This window comes from Elgaria multicarinata, chromosome 5, assembly GCF_023053635.1.
Source record: "Elgaria multicarinata webbii isolate HBS135686 ecotype San Diego chromosome 5, rElgMul1.1.pri, whole genome shotgun sequence".
Classification (NCBI taxonomy): Eukaryota; Metazoa; Chordata; class Lepidosauria; order Squamata; family Anguidae; genus Elgaria; species Elgaria multicarinata.
In genome coordinates, this window is record NC_086175.1 from 68,749,280 (window position 1) to 68,767,983 (window position 18,704).

The following is an 18,704-nucleotide window of genomic DNA, read 5'->3' on the forward strand; positions in this document are numbered from 1 at the left end:
TCATCTGTGATAATGAACTTACTAAACTCAATTTATTTGGTGAACCACCCAGAGAGCTTCACTTATTGGATGGTATAGAAATGTCATAAAATAAAGTAGCCATAAGTGTGAGACATACACTAATACAGGAATGGGGAAAGTGTGGCCATCCAGATGTTGCTGGAGTGCCACTCCCATCATCCCTCACTATCAGGTATGCTAGCTAGGGCTGATGGAAGTTGGAGTGCAACAAGTTGCCCACCCCTATTGAGGTCTATTCAGAAGGAAGTGCCACTGAATTTATGGACTTATACATCGGATTGCAGCCTAGGCTAAGTGTAAATTACAGGCTTAAATCAAGCCAGAAGTCCTGCATTCATTTCTTAAAGATTCAACAGAGCTCCATTGATAATGTTGTTGCAGGCTGTCTCACAATTCAGTCCTAAATACTTGGAAAAGTATTTTCAATTATTTCTAATTGAACTTGCCAGAAAACCCATCTTAAAAGTGGGTAGTTTTCAGATAAACTATAAATTCTTACTAAACCAATGCTTAATTTACTTAGAAGGTACATCTGTGGGAGAGTACTTTTAAAAAAGTAAGATTTTTCTTCCTTCATTTTTATGACATCATTATTGGAAGATGTCGCCCGAGCTATAATTATTTGTTACAGTTAGTGCCTAACTGAGCAATTTGTAAGGTATGAATAATTTTGCAGTATGAATAAGATTGATGTTTTGGTCAATTTCATTCCAAACTAATTGTGTCCTTGTGTTGTCTAAAGTTTTGAATACATTGTCTATACACAGAGGTGAGTTTCTTATCATTGTGCCAGAATGGCAGCCGTAGGTCTGATTTAAACATTTGTCAGATGCAGGTTTTGCAGCAGCAGTGATAGATGCTCATGGCCCATCCCAAGTTTGAATATAACTGTAACAAAATGGGTTGCATGTGCCCAGTTCTACCTAATGAACAAAATTCCAAGTTACGAAATCTCTAAGTAGATACTCTTCATTTTCATCACACACACACACACACACTACTATTCACTCACTTCTGACAAAAGACTGGCAAAGTAAAAACAATAATAATGATATATTTATTTGTTACCCGCCTCTCCCTCTGGATCGAGGTGGGGTACAACACAAATAAAAAACCAATAAAGTACATAAAACTAATTCAAACATTTAAAACCAGTGCATCATTAAAAGCAGCACATCATTAAAAAAGGCATCTTAAAATTCAGCTGGGTAGGCCTGCTGGAAGAGATCAGTCTTTATGGCTTTCTTAAATTCTGGAAGACTGGTAAGTTAACGAATCTCTCCCAGCAAGCCATTCCACAAACTGGGAGCAGCAGAAGAAAAGGTCCTCTGGGTAATAGTTGTCAGCCTTGTTTTTGTTGGCTGAAGTAAATTCTTCCCAGAGGACCTGAGTGTGCAGGATGGATTGTACGGATTGTACAAATGAGGAACTTCTAGTGAAATACCTGTATCCTCTTCCTTATGAGACTTTGGAGTCTTTAGTACCGCTGGGTTACTCCCAGGGTATTTGTTACCTAATTTTGCTATGGATAAACATCCAGCTCCTGTGTGTCCTGCTAGGCACATTCTAGCCAAGAAGGGCTTTTCTATCCCTACCTCCTTACTCCTTTTTGTAGTGTAGCAAAACAGACACTGCAGAAATTAAGCATCGCCTAGGTTATGAATTTCTTTTTAAATGGTATTTTATTTAATATATGATTACATCAAAAGTCAAAAAGAGTATTGAGAAAATGTTTCTATAGTACTCTGTGAACAAAGCTTGAAATTACCTTGAATTGCAGATTATTTTCTTCTTTAAGCCATGAACATGGATTATGGTTCGGGGTGTTTAAGGTGACCCCTTTTGGGGCCCAGATCCTATACAGCCACCACCATTTTCAGGCCAAGGTTCTATACAACCACCAAAGGTGTGTGGACCTTTGGGTCTGACTCTGTGGGCCTACAAAAGATTTTTAGACTACAGCATTCCATATTGCAAGTTGCGGTGATGCCCCCATCTTAGATAGCTTTAAACAGGAATTTGGCTGAATATTATTCAGGCTTGAACCAAATGGATGCTAGAAATGAAACCTGTTGAAAGCTACACCAGTCCTGTAGGAAGTATAAACTTTCCTATTTTATATGCTCTGATATCAATACAGAGAACAAAGGAACAGGCTGAATTTCCTTTAATACTCTAAGCATCAAAGAGGAGCTCTTCAAGTATTTGAGCAGTGTAGCAATGCCACATCTCATAACAAGCCACAGATGTGATTCTATGCATGTTTAGACAGGAAAAGCCCTACAACCTCCAGCATCCCTCCAGCCAGTTTATAGACATTTGTTAGCAAGCCAATGCAATGAAAGTGTGTCCAGATTTACTTAATAGATACTATGTTGTGGATTGAGCTGATAAATTTGTGTTTAAGGCACCTAAGTAGATTAGAAAAGGAATGTGTTTATTTTCAAGTGGAAATCACTCTTGTAACTCTCTTTGACTTCATATAAAGCTTTTATGTGTTGCTGTCAACTTAAGTTGAGGGCAAGTTCACACAATCCATTAATGTGGCCATATTATCCAAATGGCCCACTTCAGTTATTTTTACTGCTGTCTTTATGTACAAATCTGCAACCACAAGTCTATCAAATATTGCACATTTGTATCAATCATGCCCAAGCCTACTTCTCCTTTTTAGGTAGCAACTGCTACAGTTAGAATGGTAAGTAGATAACGTGATTGTTTTTAACCCACAAAAACAGCTGCTGTCATGGACTGCTTATCCGGTTGTGTCCCACTGGCACTGTCTTAATTGAGCATGCACAGCAGATTTGAATCTAAAGCACACCAGTAATATGAGCAATTTCGATATTAATTAAAATAGTGTATGATTGTGAGAAACATGATAGACTTTGATGGGCACCCTGAGAATGCTATTGCCCACAATTTTCATGGTTACATTCTGGGAAAGCTCATATTTCATAGGGTCTCAATCAGTGTGAACTTGCATATTGTGCTCCTTGCCTTTTTAAAAACAAGATTGTGACCCAATATCAGGGAGCATGAACTATTTCTCCATTTCATCAAATTCCTTTGAGACGGTGTAGTGATGGAATGCAATCAGTGGTAGACTAGACTGCATAAGAATGAATCAAATTAAACTCAATCCGAATAAGTTGGGTAATGATACTAGACTCAGTGGACTGGTTGGCTGGGGTTACACTCCCCTATAGAGATAGGTTTGCAGTTTGAGGGTATTGCTGCGCCCAACATTATTTTGTCCAGGTCACAACTGTGGCCTGGAGTGTCTTGTATCAGTTTTAGCTAATGTATTAGCTGTGCCGGCTACTGCACGATAGAGACTTGACCACTTGTTCATACTGTGGTGACTTCCAGATGAGACTACGATAATGCTCTCTACACATAGCACAGAATGTAGCTCAACTGTCAACAGGTGGGTGTACTGATATTCTCATATTCCACCTGTTTTAAAGCATCTGCACCAGCTGCCAGTCTGTTTCTGGGCCCAATTGAGAGGGCTGGTTCATACCATTTTAAAAAACAACCTAACGGTGCAATCCTATGCATGTTCAGACAGAAAAAGTCCTACCTCTCCCAGCATCCCTCCAACTAAGTATGCTAGCTGGAGCATGCTGGGAATGGTAGAACTTTTTTTCTCCTAGATATGCATAGAATTGTGCCCTAACGTCTTAGCTCCTGATTATCTCAGGGAATGCCTCCTCCCAGTGTTTCAGATCTTCTGATGAGAGCTTCCTCCAGTTTCTGCCTTACAGGGATGTGAGGTCAGCTTCCTCCAGGACCAGTGCCTCTTCAAATAGCAGCCCTGACCCTTTGAGACTCTTCCAAGAGAGGTTCATACAGCCGCCTTCCTGCTGGCTTTCCGAAGGCTGGTGATTAAAAAAATATCCAGGTAGCCTTTAAGAATGACTGACTGCTGTTTCCATGCTTTATATTGCTTTCCTGATTTTGATGCTGTCACTGCTTTTCTGCTATTATTGGTTTCTAGTACATATTGTGTTTTAATTGATGTTTTTATTTTATAAACTTCTTTGGTTGTTTATATGAACAACAGCGTAGAAATCAGCTAAAGAATCTTGGCAAAATATAGCTGCATCGGATAACATTTCACTCTAGGGAATCCTGAGAGAGCTAGAGAAAATTGGTCACCAGAACTTCAGGCAGCTCTGTTTCCAGTGCTGCCAGGACTTCAAAATAGCTAACAGCCATAGTGAAAAAGGTAGACTAGGAGGCAAGTTCTGAGGAACCTTTCATCACCTTGGAGCCCCTAGATGTCAAGCTAGAAGTTATTTTAAGAGGACTTTCAGCTTAGCCTTACTTTTGTGTAAAACTGATCTTAAATGGTAAAGTTAAACGCATGCCCAACTCTCTCCCTTTTGAAATGTGGAACTTTGTGTTAACTTTGGTTGGACTGTGCAGTACATAAAAATGTAAGAGTTATGTTGGATCAGACCAAGGTCCATCTAGTCCAGCATTCTCTTTACACAGTAGACACACCCACACCCGTTTATATTGCCTGTGATACTGGAGGTAGCATATAGTCACTAGGACTGGTATCAATTGACAACTTTATCCTCCATGAATTTGTCTAATCCCTTTTAAAAGCCATACAAATTATTGGCCATCACATGTAGTGGTAGCGAATTCCATAGTTTAACTATGCGCTGTGTGGAAAAATATTTCCTTTTATCTGTCCTGAATCTCCCACCCTTATCATAGAATAGCAGAGTTGAAAGGGGCCTACAAGGCCATCGAGTCCAACCCCCTGCTCAATGCAGGATCCTTGTTTCATGGGATGACTCCAGATTCTAGCATTATGAAACAGGAAGAAAAAATGTCTCCCTGGCCACAGCATGCATAATTTTGTACACTTCTGTCATGTGGAAATTACTGGTCACTGATATCTTGAGTACTATTCTATGCGTGTCAGTGATACTCAGCACTCCAAACTGCATTTCTCAAGATATAGTTGGAGTGGAGTTGGGGACATAGATAGAACTATAACATTTTCCCCATGACAAAGTAGTGCAGTGTTAGTATTATTGAAGTGCAATTTCCTTTTCACATATCAGGGGAAAGATTTCTGGATTCCCCACAACTAGTAAACAACCACACATTCATTGCACAATTAAACAGTCATCTAGAAAGTGGTGGGGCAGGAACTGTTTCTTCTTTTGCCTCAGAAAATACATTATATACTACTAGCCCCTTAAAAAGAAACCAACTTGCTAGAAACTGGCAATGTCAACGCCAAAGAATGTGTTTATGAGTTGGCAGGCATTCATGGCTTGTCTTGGCTGGCAGTGCATGGAAGCCCACCATTTCCCTAATTAATCCCTTCTAAGAGGATATTACATATAATTCTGGAAACTGTGAAACAAAGGGTGAAGGTCATATGTAGAAGCTAGAAATGCATCTCTTTGCGCTTCTATGAACTTGAGATAACTGTTCAACAATAGTTTCTCTTCGTCTTCCTAGGAAAGTCCCACCATGTTTCCCTACTCCTATGACTGTAGTCTAAGAAGATATGAAACTATGTTGTGCTACAAATAGCTGGAATTGATCCTCTTTTTAAATATGAAAAACAAAACTCAACATTTAGAGAAAAAAACGTAGTAGGACAATTATAAGTTTGATTTCCGAAGGGGTAGCCATGCTAGTCTGATGCAGCAAAAACACAGTTTAAAGACTAAAGGATGCAGTCCTATGCATGATTAGACAGAAAAATATTGTACAGCTCTCAGTATTTTCCAGCTAGTCATGCTGGAAGTTGTAGGACTAACTATGCATAGGAGTGTGCCGTAACAAGTTTATTATGGCATAAGCTTTTGTGAGCTACAGTCTACTTCATCTAATGCAAGAAGTGTGATTAATTGGCAGGTGTGGAAAGAGGCAGACAAACAAGAGTTACACCCATCCACCCACATATGTGTAGAAGGAAAAACCAACTCTGGTTAAGAAAATTTAATAATAAAGGTGTAGACTGACAATATCTGTTAAAGCCTAAATGCATGTAAAAGTGGCCTTTCACAAAGCAGTATTAATAACATTGATAAGCTGCAAGTGTTAATTAGTATTAATTATCAAGCATCTTTTGTGAACGGTCATTTTAACAATTTTCATGCATGTAACGAGAGTAAAATGGAGGGATTAAAGAGACTTGACAACTCTGTTAAAGCTGGAATGAGAGGGAAATGTCAACTAATTATGCTATAAGCATTTGGCATACTTAGTTCTTCATTGGTGGTTCTATTTACATGTGTGGGAATGAGGTGCATGAGATGAAATAATTTATAACAAGTGCCCATGGTGACAGATTTTTGTTAGAATATACAGTAGTTGTGACATAGTTCAGCCAAACTGCTTCTTATATTAAGGGCCAGGCTTGGAGCAGTTTCCTAAGTTTCTATGCTGAAAAGGGGCAGCTCCCGAGAAGCTCCAGTCAAGCTGCTACGTTCTGCAATAGCTGCAGCTTCTAGACCAAACTTAAAGGCAGCCCCACACACAACTCATTGCAATAATCAGGACTTGAAGTTACCACTGTGGCTCAGCTATCACTTTTTTAAAATGTCAGTTATTAAGAGGCCAACATGCTTCCCTGCTATTTAAAGAAAGATGCTATATCGTTTGAGATAAACTGATTTATTGCTATGCATAAGGAAAGGATTGCAACAGTGGGAACCATGAAACTATTCTCTCTTAGGGGAAGATAAGGGAATTTAGGGAGAAAGAGGAACTGCAGTCAAATATAAACCACACTATAGTAACAGAACCTGATTTCTCTCTGTGAAAGTGGATGAACCATCATGTGCACTTTGGGACAGGAAATTTGTGTGGGGTGGAATATGTCACAAGATTTTGGGAATAACTTAATAGCTCATGCAGCCAACAAAAATGTTCTAAAATCCAATTTGTAGGATGCAGTTTTGGGAGCACCCTTATTATAAATATATAAAGGGATTGTAACTATTATACTCCCAGCACAATTTAGAGAATCGGAAAGGTTTTGAATATGTAGACATTTTAGGGCACCCAAATATGTTGGCCAATTATTCCCTGTAGGAAGGAGAGCAGAAAATTTTGAATATTTTTGCTGGCAATCATAGGTAATATTATTTACAAAACCATAGCAACGACTTCCTCTGCATCAGTGCAATACAGCAGATTCCATTTTAGGATGCAATATTTTGGGTAAGTCATATTAAAGATGCCACCTGATGTGAAATGCATAGGTGTGGATGATATTGGATTTGCAGGATGTTGCTGGGGACGTATAGGTGTGTGTTTTTAATCCCACACTGCACAGGTGCATTTTGCTGTTTGCCAAGGTTTAAGGGTGTATAATCAAGTACATAGTACCAGTGAGAGATTTGCAGGTACTGCAAAGCATCACATTAATTGCCTACCAATGTCTGAGCCCTGAGCTTTTTCCATTGAACATACAGCTGGTATGAAACCTATAGAATATTGGCACAATTTACCCCACTATCAGAGTTCTGCTCCCCTGGATAGGATTTGCATGATCTCAGCTGTTAAGAGGAGCTATAAGTCAGCATTTAGGACTGCAATCCTGTGCAGACTTACCTGGGGGTAAGTCTGCTTGGGCAGAGAGCTCTTCTCTACCACCTTCTATCTGACCCTTTTAACTTGAAATGGCAGGATTCGAACCTGGGGCCTTTTGCATGGAAAGCATGTCCTCTACCCTAAGCCCTAGTCCCTCCCTCTCCCCTGAAAAATACCATTTTCCACAGTAAGTTAAGTGCCTGTGTATGTAATGTTAAGAAGAGCCCATCATAACTAGATCATGATATACAGTATTTGCTCGCTGCTTTGCAGTCTAGGTCAACAGTATAGTAAGCAAAACTAATCCCTAAGAATTCTCTGAGAAATACCGAGCATATAGGGGAAACTGGCTCTATGAAATAGATTAAAGCTTAAGTGTAGATAAGATCTTCTGCTTTGGTAATAGTGTAGAATCCCAGTTTTTGTCCTTATGGATTTAGTACTTGAAGTGTAGACAAGGAAGCATGATGTGTACATTTCACCTGCCAATTGATTGATATCTTCTTTAAAGCATGGAAATCCCCAGTAAAATCCCCTTGTCAATTTGTCAAGACTTCTCAAAACAATGCACAAAGATCCTATTGTAGAACAACCTCTGTGAAGGATTTTTCCCGCCTATATTAGAATATCCTCTGCCTGGGAATAAGGCCAAGTTATTATTTAAGCAGCTGAAGTAGTGGATGTGCAATATTTACTTAATAGATGGTGCCCAAATTTTACATTCTTGCCATACAAAACCCAGTGCGCACACACAAAACACATTTCTAAATAAATAAATAAATAAATGTATGCAACAATGTATGGAACTGCTTTGGTAAGTGGATATTAATACAGGAAACTGAGCTAATTGTTAAAAAGAGAGCTGTTTCCTATGATGTTCTCTGGGCAATATTTCAACAGCCACAGTAAGAAATATTACTCACTTTCCCTAGAGCACTCTACTATAGCAAGGCCGCTAGCCTGTTACGGAAATAGCAAGTTGGAACTCTTTCTGATAGCAGATCTGCTGCCTAGGAGGGGCTTGAGCTGCCATTTCAAACAAAAAGATGGGATCTTTCCCTCTGTTACTTGCATTATGGCCTGCTGTTCATTAGGGATACACTTTTTCATCTCAATCCTTTCTTCTGTCATTTGTTTAGTTTTCGCCTGTATTTCTTTGTTGATTCAGAACTCTTATTGCATGCTCCAAAAACATTCAGGCAGAAGCTTTCAAATGATAGTAATTTATTTGCAAAAAAATAAAAATAAAAATCCATTCAATTAGAATTCCGCCAAGTAATTGTGCAAGATAATCTAAACACACTGGCCCAGTCAGGAATTTATTATTTTATTCTTGCTGTATAGATTCTGATGAGAGCTGCAATCTTTATCAAGAAATTTTGTAATGTCACATTTTATGCCATGTATACGCAACCACATACTCATATTTTCAAATTACTAGAATTTTTCTCTTTATTTAGGTTGGAGATGAATCCCAAAAATGTTATAGTCCAAAGAGTTAGCCCAAAGATTTAGCCCCAAGAAATGAAACCCTAATTTTGCTATTCTTGATTCACACATTCCATTCACTGGAGACTACACCATACAGGGAATACTAATGTCAAGTTCTACAATGTTCAGATCACTAATTTGTGCACCTTGTTATGATTTCCACAGTAACATTGTAACTACTGGGACCATATAACCTGCAGTCCCTGAAAAGGCAGAAAAAGTGATCAGAAAAATTCTAAGAGGTCATAATATTCATTTTAATTGCCTAATGGAGCCACTATCAAGTAAAACATGTTATGCAGCAAATGTCTCCAGAATAATAAACAATTTGTCAGCTGTCTTCATGAAGTTTCAAAGAGTGCTGTTGAAATAAGGAAGGAATCATGATTCAACACGCTTACGCTGTTCCAGTGTTAGAAATTTAAGCAACTCAGTCCAATGCAATCCTAGGTCCCTTGCCAAGTCAGTATCATCAGGACTGCAACCTTACTAAAATCTATTGTTACTGCTATGAATAACATAGATTTCATTTTCCTGTCAGTTTCAGCACATTTTTTACCATAGCCCCAATGCCATCAAAGATGTGATGCAGTTCGGTTTCACACATAAATGCTGGGGTAGTTACCACCTTGTGTTTTGTGTCCACATGGGCTTCATAGAGGACAGTTAAGGAAAATACAGTGACTAAACAAAGCTACAGAACACAGGCCTTTCAAGAACCATCCAACTAAAGCCCAGAATGCAATCTGTCAACCTTTATGTCACTGACCTGGATCGCACAACACTATATGCCACAGTGAGCTGTCACCATGGGTTGCTCCAAAGTAGCTTGTGGTGACGTCTGAACCTGGAGGGGTTTTTTCATTGTGGATTGTTTTCCATGAAAAAGGCACCCTGGGAACTCATGGCTAGTTGTTGGGTTGTTCAGAGTGGCTTGTTGTGATGCCCGAACCAGGCAGGACGCCTTCATCATGGGTTGCCGGGAATGGCTAGAGAGCCACCTGGCGAGAGCAGCAAAAAATCCGTGCCACTCCTCACAGTTTTGCTAGAGCTGCTGCCCTCCCTTGCCAGTGCCCTCCACCCTGTGCTCCTAAAAATGGAGAAAAAAGGACACCAGAGAGTGTCCTGAGCATGTTCACAACCTTTCATTATTTTTTCGGTCTTGTGCAAGTACACATATTTGAAAATCCGCTGCAATTAAATTTGTGTGGTTTTCCCTTCTGCTTTATTGCTCTGCTTTGCATATATTTGCATATATTTACTGATCCTCTACTCTGCCTTGAAATGTGTGTATCTTTACCAATCTCTGTGACTCCTTGCTCTGCCTTGAAACGTGCATAACTTTACCAAACCCCATCATTGCTCTGTATATCTGACAGCTAAAGGAGACCAGTGGAGGTGAACGACACGCACAAAGGGGGTGGGGCCCTGACAGCAACTGATGCCTGCAAGAAAGACTTTTTGAGTGGGTGTAATAACTTTATAGTAATTGCTACCAATTGCTACCACCATTTTTTCCATCCTCTTTTCCAGTCCCTGTCCTTGTGTTCTTTATATCATGAGCCTGAGGGCAGGGACCATCTAATCATTTTTGTCAACTGCTCTGGGAGCCCTTTTTGGCTGAACAGCAAGGTAAAAATGCTTTAACTTACTTCCCCAGACACAATGTTTGAGAAAAATTCAATCGATTAAAATGTTACCATACTTCTGAAGTGTACCACCACTAATTCACCTAGCTGTCCTAATTGTTGAAAATTTGGGAAACTGAGAAAGGTTTCAACAATGTAACTTATACTATTAATGGTATGTATCAGTGGAATGCCCTTGGGTCCCAGCCATGTATTGCTGAATGTTTTTCACTTCTGTATAAAGATGTAGAGCTTTGTGAGGTCTTATATACTGACCTCCTCAACCCAAATCCATTTAAGTAGAATTTGCTTCCAAACATGCGTACTGGATGGGAGTTCCTAAGATAGGATGTAGGGAGGCAAAGACATTTTTCATTTCTGTCTTAATCCAGCAAAAAAAGGATATTGTGACTTCTCTGATGTGATGTTTTCCTCCCAGTGCTTTAATGGCCTCAGCAGTTCCAGCATAAGGCCACTTACCACCTTGTTCTTCTTCATGTCCTACAGTGACTTCAGTACCAGGAAGAACCTTTGCAGCCAAGACTGGTGAAATGCAGCACAGACTAAAAGAAAGCAGACCCATAATCTCCACTTAGGTTCAATCGTAAGAGGATTTACTGTCTTATGCAAAGTCAGACTGTATTTGCACCTTGCTTTCCTTAAAAAAATTCAGCACACACTAAAAGGAACAAAAGTCAGTAAAGTCACAAAGCAACAGCAGCAGTCTTAGTCCAACAAAATCAGGAAGGCAAAGGAAAAAAAGTATCTTCAGACTTCAAGGATGCAGCTGCTAGTGTTACAGCAAGCTTATTATTATTATTTTATTATTATTTTACAATATTGCTGTAACACTTACTTTATTAAAATCTAAGAACTAGATGTTGCTGTCAACAACTAGTAAAAGCATTCACAATCATTTAAGGGCCAAACTAGACATTACACAGGAGATGCATGTAGCAGACTCAATTTTTTTTTTAATGAAAACAGCTCTTGCTGGAGGAGGAACAATCCTGATGGCTATGTGCTACCGCCAGTATTGGAGACGGTATGCCTATGTACACCAGTTGCTGGGAGCATGAGCAGTAGGGTGCTGTTGAACACGTGTCCTGCTTGTGATTCCCAGTTGACCACTCGTTGGACACTGTGTGAACAGAATGCTAGACTAGAGGGACCCTTGGTCTCATCCAGTATGGTTGTTCTTACGTATAGGGTAAGAACTCTGAAAATAACTACCTCCCTGGCTATTTCTGCCTCTGAAAATAACTACCACTCCAGCTTTTTTCCCACCCACAAGTTAAAGCTCAGCTGGAAAGAACAATGTTTACTGGAAAAACAGCCAGAGGAAAATGTGTTTAGAAGTTCATTCCCATGCTTCCCCCACCCCTCCCATTCTTGAAAGCAGCTGCTTCCAGATGCTTTTCGTTAAGAGAGAGAGACCAGGAAACCATTTCTTGTATTTGCCAAAAATGCTTTGTTTGGCATTTTAAAGTAAATACAAATAACACTGGTTATTAGGTGAAAAAATTTGGCACCTGGGAATGTTCATCCAGGTCTTAAACTGGAGAAACTCTGTACTGTTAGCAGGAAGGGGAAAACTAAAACGGAAATGTTAAGTAGATAGGGAGGATGAACGCTGAGAAACTGACTTGAAGAAAGCCCAGAGGCAGCAGGAAGGGGGACAGGTAGGCAGTGACATGAGAATAGGGACCTCAGGCAACATGGTGGAGGAAATAATGCCTGGGGGAAATTAGGACCTAATAATGGAATGTAGAATATTCACATGGGACTGGGTGAAGTAAGTCTAGAAGCCAGGAGGCAGTGAAGGAAGTGAATAGGAAATCTTTTGAACCATTGCCCTCACGTCCTGCTTGTGGTCTTCCCAGAGGCATCCGATTGGCCATGTGGGAAGCAGGATGCTAGATTAGATTGAGCTTTGGTCTTATTCAGCAGGACTGCCCTGCCCAATTTGTGATCTATCCAGCCCAAAGCAGCCCATTAATCATCTATTGTAACCTGTCAATTGCTTGACAACCCTATTTCTGCAGTCCCGACAAGATAGCAAAAAACAACAACCCAAAGCCGGTGGGCTCAGTTTGACTCGCAGAGTTGCAAACCTTTGGCTGAAGGCAGGTTTGTAGCATTTCAAATAACATGAATTTTGTTTACCTCACAGAAGGCTCTTTTGAAATGCTCCATCACCTTATTATTATTATTTACTTTTATATACTGCCCCATAGCCAAAGCTCTCTGGGTGGTTTACAAAGATTAAAATACTGAACATTAAAAACTGATGTACACAATTTAAAAGCATAAAAAGAGATTAGATACAATATCCATTTAAAACAACTATTCTGGGTCAGGTAAAAACTCAATATATGCTGTTAAAGCTTACCTACCCAATGGGTTTCCCAGATTTGTAGAAATCCTTTAGAACACGTTCAACTTCTTTGTTCACTTTACAGTCTTTCCCATCCACAGCAAAGGTAGACCTGCCACAACAAAAGAAACCAATTTTATGGCATAGAATATATTATTCCTAATATTTGTATGGCATAAACACCAAGGTGTTGTTGTTAAAAAAGGTACAGTAAAAAATAACTATTAAGGTAACAAAAAAAACCAAAACCCTTCCATCTTGGGGAAATACGAAAGCCTCGTGTGGTGCAGAGTGGTAAGCAGCAGTTACTGCAACCAAAACTCTCCCCACGGCCTGAGTTCAATCCCAGCAGAAGCTGGTTCTCAGGCAGCCGGCTCAGGTCGACTCAGCCTTCCATCCTTCCGAGGTCGGTAAAATGAGAACCCAGCTAGCTGGGGGAAAGGTAATTGCGACACCCCGCTGCAAAGTCTGCCAAGAAAATGTCAGAGAAAGCAGGCGTCCCTCTAGGAATCAGCAATGACTTAAGTGCTTGCACAAGAGGTTCCTTTCCCTTCCATCTTGGGGAAATACAGGTAAAGAAAACAAATGCCCTTCCTTTCATTGGCGTGTGGGTGGCATCTCAGTGCCCCCTCCCTGCTCGCCCCAGCAGCTATGACCAGAACTGTACACAGTATTCTAAGTTTGCTTGCACCATTTATCCTTATAAAACATGGAATTCCATATAAACAGCTGTAATAATAAAGTATAGTGTGGTAGTTTGTACAATTAAATACTCACAGGTTTTTAGCAGCTCCAAAACCTCCAGGAAATATCACAGCATCATGTTCCTTTGCAGTAAGTTTAGCCAAGTCTGCAACTTTACCACGAGCGATCCTCGCCGATTCTACCAGGACATTTCTTGGGGGCAAAGAGTACAAAGAGAAGTGCAATGGCAGTGTGGGCGCACAAATAGAAAATACAGAGTACTGTTTTCAAAGAACCCAAAAGCACAGTGCACTTAATAGCTTCAAGTAATGAAAAATACACATATGTTGGCAAACATACATTGTGAATAACAAAGCTTTAAAAGAATCATCACATTTAAAAGTCTCTATACATCTCTTACAGACTGATGTTGCATAGTAAGTTACTGAACTTATTTGTAAAGTCTTTAATACTGCAGAGTCATATTTAAATGGATTGAAGGAGTGTTCAGAACAATGAGAAATATGATCAGAAAAACAGGAATGCTACATATTAAATCTGGATGGAAGAGACAATCTGGAAAGCAGGGATTTAGAATAGCCCTATTTCAGACAGCTCGGCTTCCAACAGAGAATGCTTCCAATATATATTGTGTACAGAAAGAGACTATCGTGTAGTATACTGTAAATTAGCTCTTACCTTGTTTCACCCCCAACTGGCTGCCCTTTGCTGTGGTCAATAACATGCATCTGAGAAATATTTGGAGCATACATCTGCACACTGGCTCCTCCACGACTCAAATGGACCAATATGCTATGAAAGATATAAGAGAGGAAGGAGCAAAATAAGGATCATGATAAAATTAATTTTACCTTATAACCAAAATATCGGGAAGGGAGAATGACTATTCAAAATACTCAAGTGAGAAGTCATCTAACATTGAAATGTCTGGGTAACTAAACTGTTTTTTGATCACTACAACTGACCATTATTTGAGGGGGGCTATGATTATAGAAATATGCTTACGCTGAGGCTTCATGGATTTCAGTACCATCATAAACACCACATCCAGAAAGGACCTGCAAAAAGAAAATCAGAATAGTGATTTGTAGGCACCTGGTTGACCACTAAATTGTTGTTTTTCTTTATGTCCAAGATCACATATTATGAGGGAACAAATACATTTGGAGATAAAATAATGGCAGCCATAGGGTTATCAGATAAAACTGCTATCAACATAATTAACACAATTAACATAGTTGAAAAACGTAAGTATAACATGGGACAACCTATTCCTAGTAATCCACATTTCAGACTTGGCTGTGATCTTAAGCACACTTACTTTAAATTAACCAATGTTAAGGCTGCAATCCTACGCATGCTTAATAAAGCCCACAGACATTTTAGCAGGGCTAAAATTTCTAAGTATAAGAAGGGATAGAATTTCTTCTTCCCAGCAGACCCAGCCTTCTGAGTTTCTATCAGCACTTACTTTGCAACTCCCATCTGCATGGTATTACCATCATGAACACTACTCACTAATTGTAATGACGCACCACCATTCTCAGATTTCATGTAAACATAATTATGAGCTCTAGTTTTCCATATGGATTGTAGAAATGTTCTTAATTTCTACAGAGGGTAGGGTGTGCTTTGGCTACACTCTTAAATAATGACACAACATTACAACTGGAGTAAAAATGCATTTGGAAGTAAAACTCCAATCCTATACACTTATCTGGGAGTAAGCTCCATTAAAAACAACAAGGTTTGCATGTGTGGCCCTCCAGATGTCGTTGGATTACAACTCCCATCATGGCCCACTATTAGAGATATTGGCCAAGGTTGATGGGAGTTACAGCCCAACAAGATCTGAAAAGCCACGAGTTACCTGCCCCTGATGGAAGGAATTTAAGATGAAAGAGACCTAGGTTCTAGACCCCACTCTGCCATGAAACTCACTGGGTGACTTTGGGCCAGTCACTGATTCTCAGCCTAACTTACCTCACAGGTTTATTGTAATAAGTATAAAATGGAGAAGCGGAGGAAGAGAATCATGTATGCTGCCTTGGACTCTTTGGAGGAAAGGTGGAATATAAATGTAATAAATAAATAAAATGTGTCAACAGAGAACACATCTGTTCTCCAATTCTGTAGGTTATTTCCAGAGAGGTGGTCCTGCTAGTCTGGTGCAAAAGAAAAAGAGTCTTGTAGAGCCATAAAGACTAACGCGTGAATTATAGTATAAACTTTCACAGATTAGAGTACATTGGGAAAGACAAGGCGAAAAGGAGACACGAAATCAGTCGTCAAATATCTGAAAGGCTGTCACGCAGAAGAGGGAGCAGAGTTGTTCTCTGTTGCTCCAGAGGGCAGGACTAGAACAACTGGGTGGAAATTGCAGGGGAGCAGATTTCAGCCACACACTATGAGAAACTTCCTAACAGTGAGAGATGTTTGGCAGTGGAACAAGCTGTCTCAGGAAAGCGGTGGGCTCTCCTTCGCTGGAAGTATTTAGGCATCTCTCTGACAGACACAGACAGACTATATAAATTCTCAGGAAAGGATAGATTAATTTAGTTAGGTTTCTAGGCAAATTTATTTCCCTGAACCTCTCTTTATCAAAGTCGGCCACTGACTAGGGCAAAGGGCTTTGCTAATCCTCAAGTCCAATATTTTAAGGCCACCCAAATTTCTCATGTGTGTCAAATACTTAGCCCTGGACCAATACTGAAACTATAAAGCAAGACTGAAATGTTGCTTCACCGCCCCCCCTTCTTCTTGTTGCTCAAGAAATTGGTTTCATGAAGTTTTATGTTTTTATATGTTTTAGCGTGAGCTACTTTGAGAGGAAGAGCATGTGGTGGTAAAGCAGGCTATACAGTTTAAATAGAAATAAAACAAATAACTCAGATTGCAACTAAGAATACAATCCTAAATACACTTACTAAGGAGTAAGCTCCACGAAACATAGCCAAATTTATTTCTGAGAGCTTGCGGAGCAATGAATTTACTGTTCTTCAAGGTGCCACGAGATTCTTTGTTATTTTGCTTGCAGCAGAGTAACAGAGCTACTCCTCCGGAAATTACTTCTGAATAACCATGCATAGGATTGTGTTTTAAACCAGACCCTGGCACTGCAGCTCGCCTGTCTCTTTCCACGACTAACAAGGTTATTATTATTATTATTATTATTTATTTATATAGCACCATCAATGTACATGGTGCTGTACAGATAACACAGTAAATAGCAAGACCCTGCCGCATAGGCTTACAATCTAATAAGTGACCCCAAAACGCCCCAAAGCAGCCTTTAAAAGCATAGCGGTGTTAATACCTCATCAAGGCGACCCTCCTGCGCGTTCAATGCCTGCAGGACAGGCAGAAATTCAAGGCATGCGGATTTGCACTGCATCTGGGGGAAGGGAGCGTGAGGCTCTTAACCTGTTGGATTTCTGCCTGCGCCGCCGCTGTGAAAAGCACAGGAACCCCGAGCCGCGCAAGGAAAGTGGCAACAGCTACCGCGTGAAGGCTGCCCCCGCGCTTTAGGGCACAAAGCAGGGAGGAGCCCATCCTCTCCTCGCGCCTAGCTGACGACTCGTACTCCTGGCAGCCTGCCGCTGCGCTTGTTTGCCTGGTGCCGGTGGCAGCTGTGGACTCACCACCGCGACGTTGGCCCCGCGAAGGCGCTGCGCCGAAGCATGAAACGCAGCCGCAGCAGCGTGGCCGCCCGGGGCAACCCTCAGCAACAGCAGCGCCGAGGACAAGAGCGGCGGCCTGCAGCTCGCCAACCTGGCGCTCAACATCGCTGCTGCAGTTCAGCAGGGCTTGAAGGGGAAAGAGCCGCAGGAGCAAGACGGCGCGGCGGGGAAGACGCGGACAGCGTAACTGGCCCCAGCGGCTAAGGAGCGCTTGAGGGGCGTCTCTATGGGCCGGGCCGGGCGGCAGCGCAACAGCGCCTGCTAGAGGCGAGGAGGCTTCTCTCACTGCAGCCGCTTTGATGACGCTGAAGGACGACTGAGGCGGCTTCAAGTTCCTCCCAGCGCCTGGCTTCTAATTAGGCCATGTGCTCGTTAGACATGTGCTATCAGAGCTCCACAAGACCACGCTGCGCTGCCTGCTTTGGGTGGGTGGGTGCGTGTCTTGTACTACTTAAGAGTAGACCCACTAAAATGAATGCAGCCCATTGGGTACGCCCCTTTGTCAGCTCTCCACTTTCTCTTTCCTAAATTTATATACGCAGATGCCCTCCGGATGGTTTACGATCAAAAAGAACAAAACTAAATCCCAAAACAATAAATACAACAATTTCAAATACAGAATGTTTCAAAATATTAAAGAGCCAGTTTAATAACCAGACCACCAGATTAGAAATTAAATGCCTGCTTTAAAAGGTCTTAACCTTCTTAAGCTGCCTTCTCCTATCAGAGGTTAGCTATCATCACAGCTATTTTTATTTTTGATGCTGCTGCTCTAAGTAATTGTATAGATTTACTGCTGTACCATTCCCTCAAGTTCTTTAGCTATGATGTTTGTCTTCTTCCCACTGATCTTTTCCCTTCAATTTTGCATTTTTTCCCCTTGGATAATATGACCAATATACTAATTTTCTTCTGATGGTGATATTTATTAATCCCATTTGCTTGCTTACTCTATGTAGTGCATCATCATTTGTTACTTGGTCAGTCCATCATATCTTCAACATACATCAGTATATTCACATTTCGAAAGATCTGGTTTCCCCCCCCCACTCAAAAAAAAATGTCTTCAGTGTCCAAGCCTCCACTCTATAAAATAATTCTGAAAACACAACATTTTACCATCTCAATCCTTAGCACAAGATTAAGATTGCAATTATATAGCAATTGTTTCATCCTGACAAACGCTATTCTTACCATCTCAATTCTTGTTTCTTCTCTTGCATT

General features: G+C 40.6%; 1 protein-coding gene across 2 annotated transcripts; it reads right to left on the bottom strand.

The window, feature by feature from the left end:
- Positions 1-7,481: 7,481 nt before the first annotated feature.
- On the bottom strand, positions 7,482-17,630 carry GATD3 (glutamine amidotransferase class 1 domain containing 3). 2 transcript variants are annotated; one of them, XM_063126563.1, is made up of 8 exons: positions 17,442-17,630; positions 14,806-14,858; positions 14,479-14,592; positions 13,873-13,992; positions 13,115-13,207; positions 11,125-11,281; positions 9,610-9,745; positions 7,482-7,493 (listed from the first exon to the last, which is right to left on the bottom strand). In XM_063126563.1, the coding sequence occupies exons 1-7, from the start codon at positions 17,583-17,585 to the stop codon at positions 9,617-9,619; spliced, it is 810 nt and encodes a 269-aa protein (XP_062982633.1). In that variant the 5' UTR covers positions 17,586-17,630; the 3' UTR covers positions 7,482-7,493; positions 9,610-9,616. The 2 variants fall into 2 exon arrangements, with proteins under 2 accessions (XP_062982633.1, XP_062982632.1); XM_063126562.1 differs by lacking the exon at positions 7,482-7,493 and having other exon boundaries at positions 8,807-9,745.
- Positions 17,631-18,704: the final 1,074 nt, after the last annotated feature.

Excerpts from the sequence above, each read along its gene's own strand:
- GATD3 (XM_063126563.1), bottom strand. The coding sequence starts at position 17,585 with ATGTTGAGCGCCAGGTTGGCGAGCTGCAGGCCGCCGCTCTTGTCCTCG. Across the intron at positions 13,993-14,478 it reads CCAGTTGGGGGTGAAACAAG|AAATGTCCTGGTAGAATCGG; the intron begins GTAAGAGCTAAT and ends TTTGCCCCCAAG. Across the intron at positions 11,282-13,114 it reads AAATCTGGGAAACCCATTGG|TCTGTGCTGCATTTCACCAG; the intron begins GTAGGTAAGCTT and ends GCTTTCTTTTAG.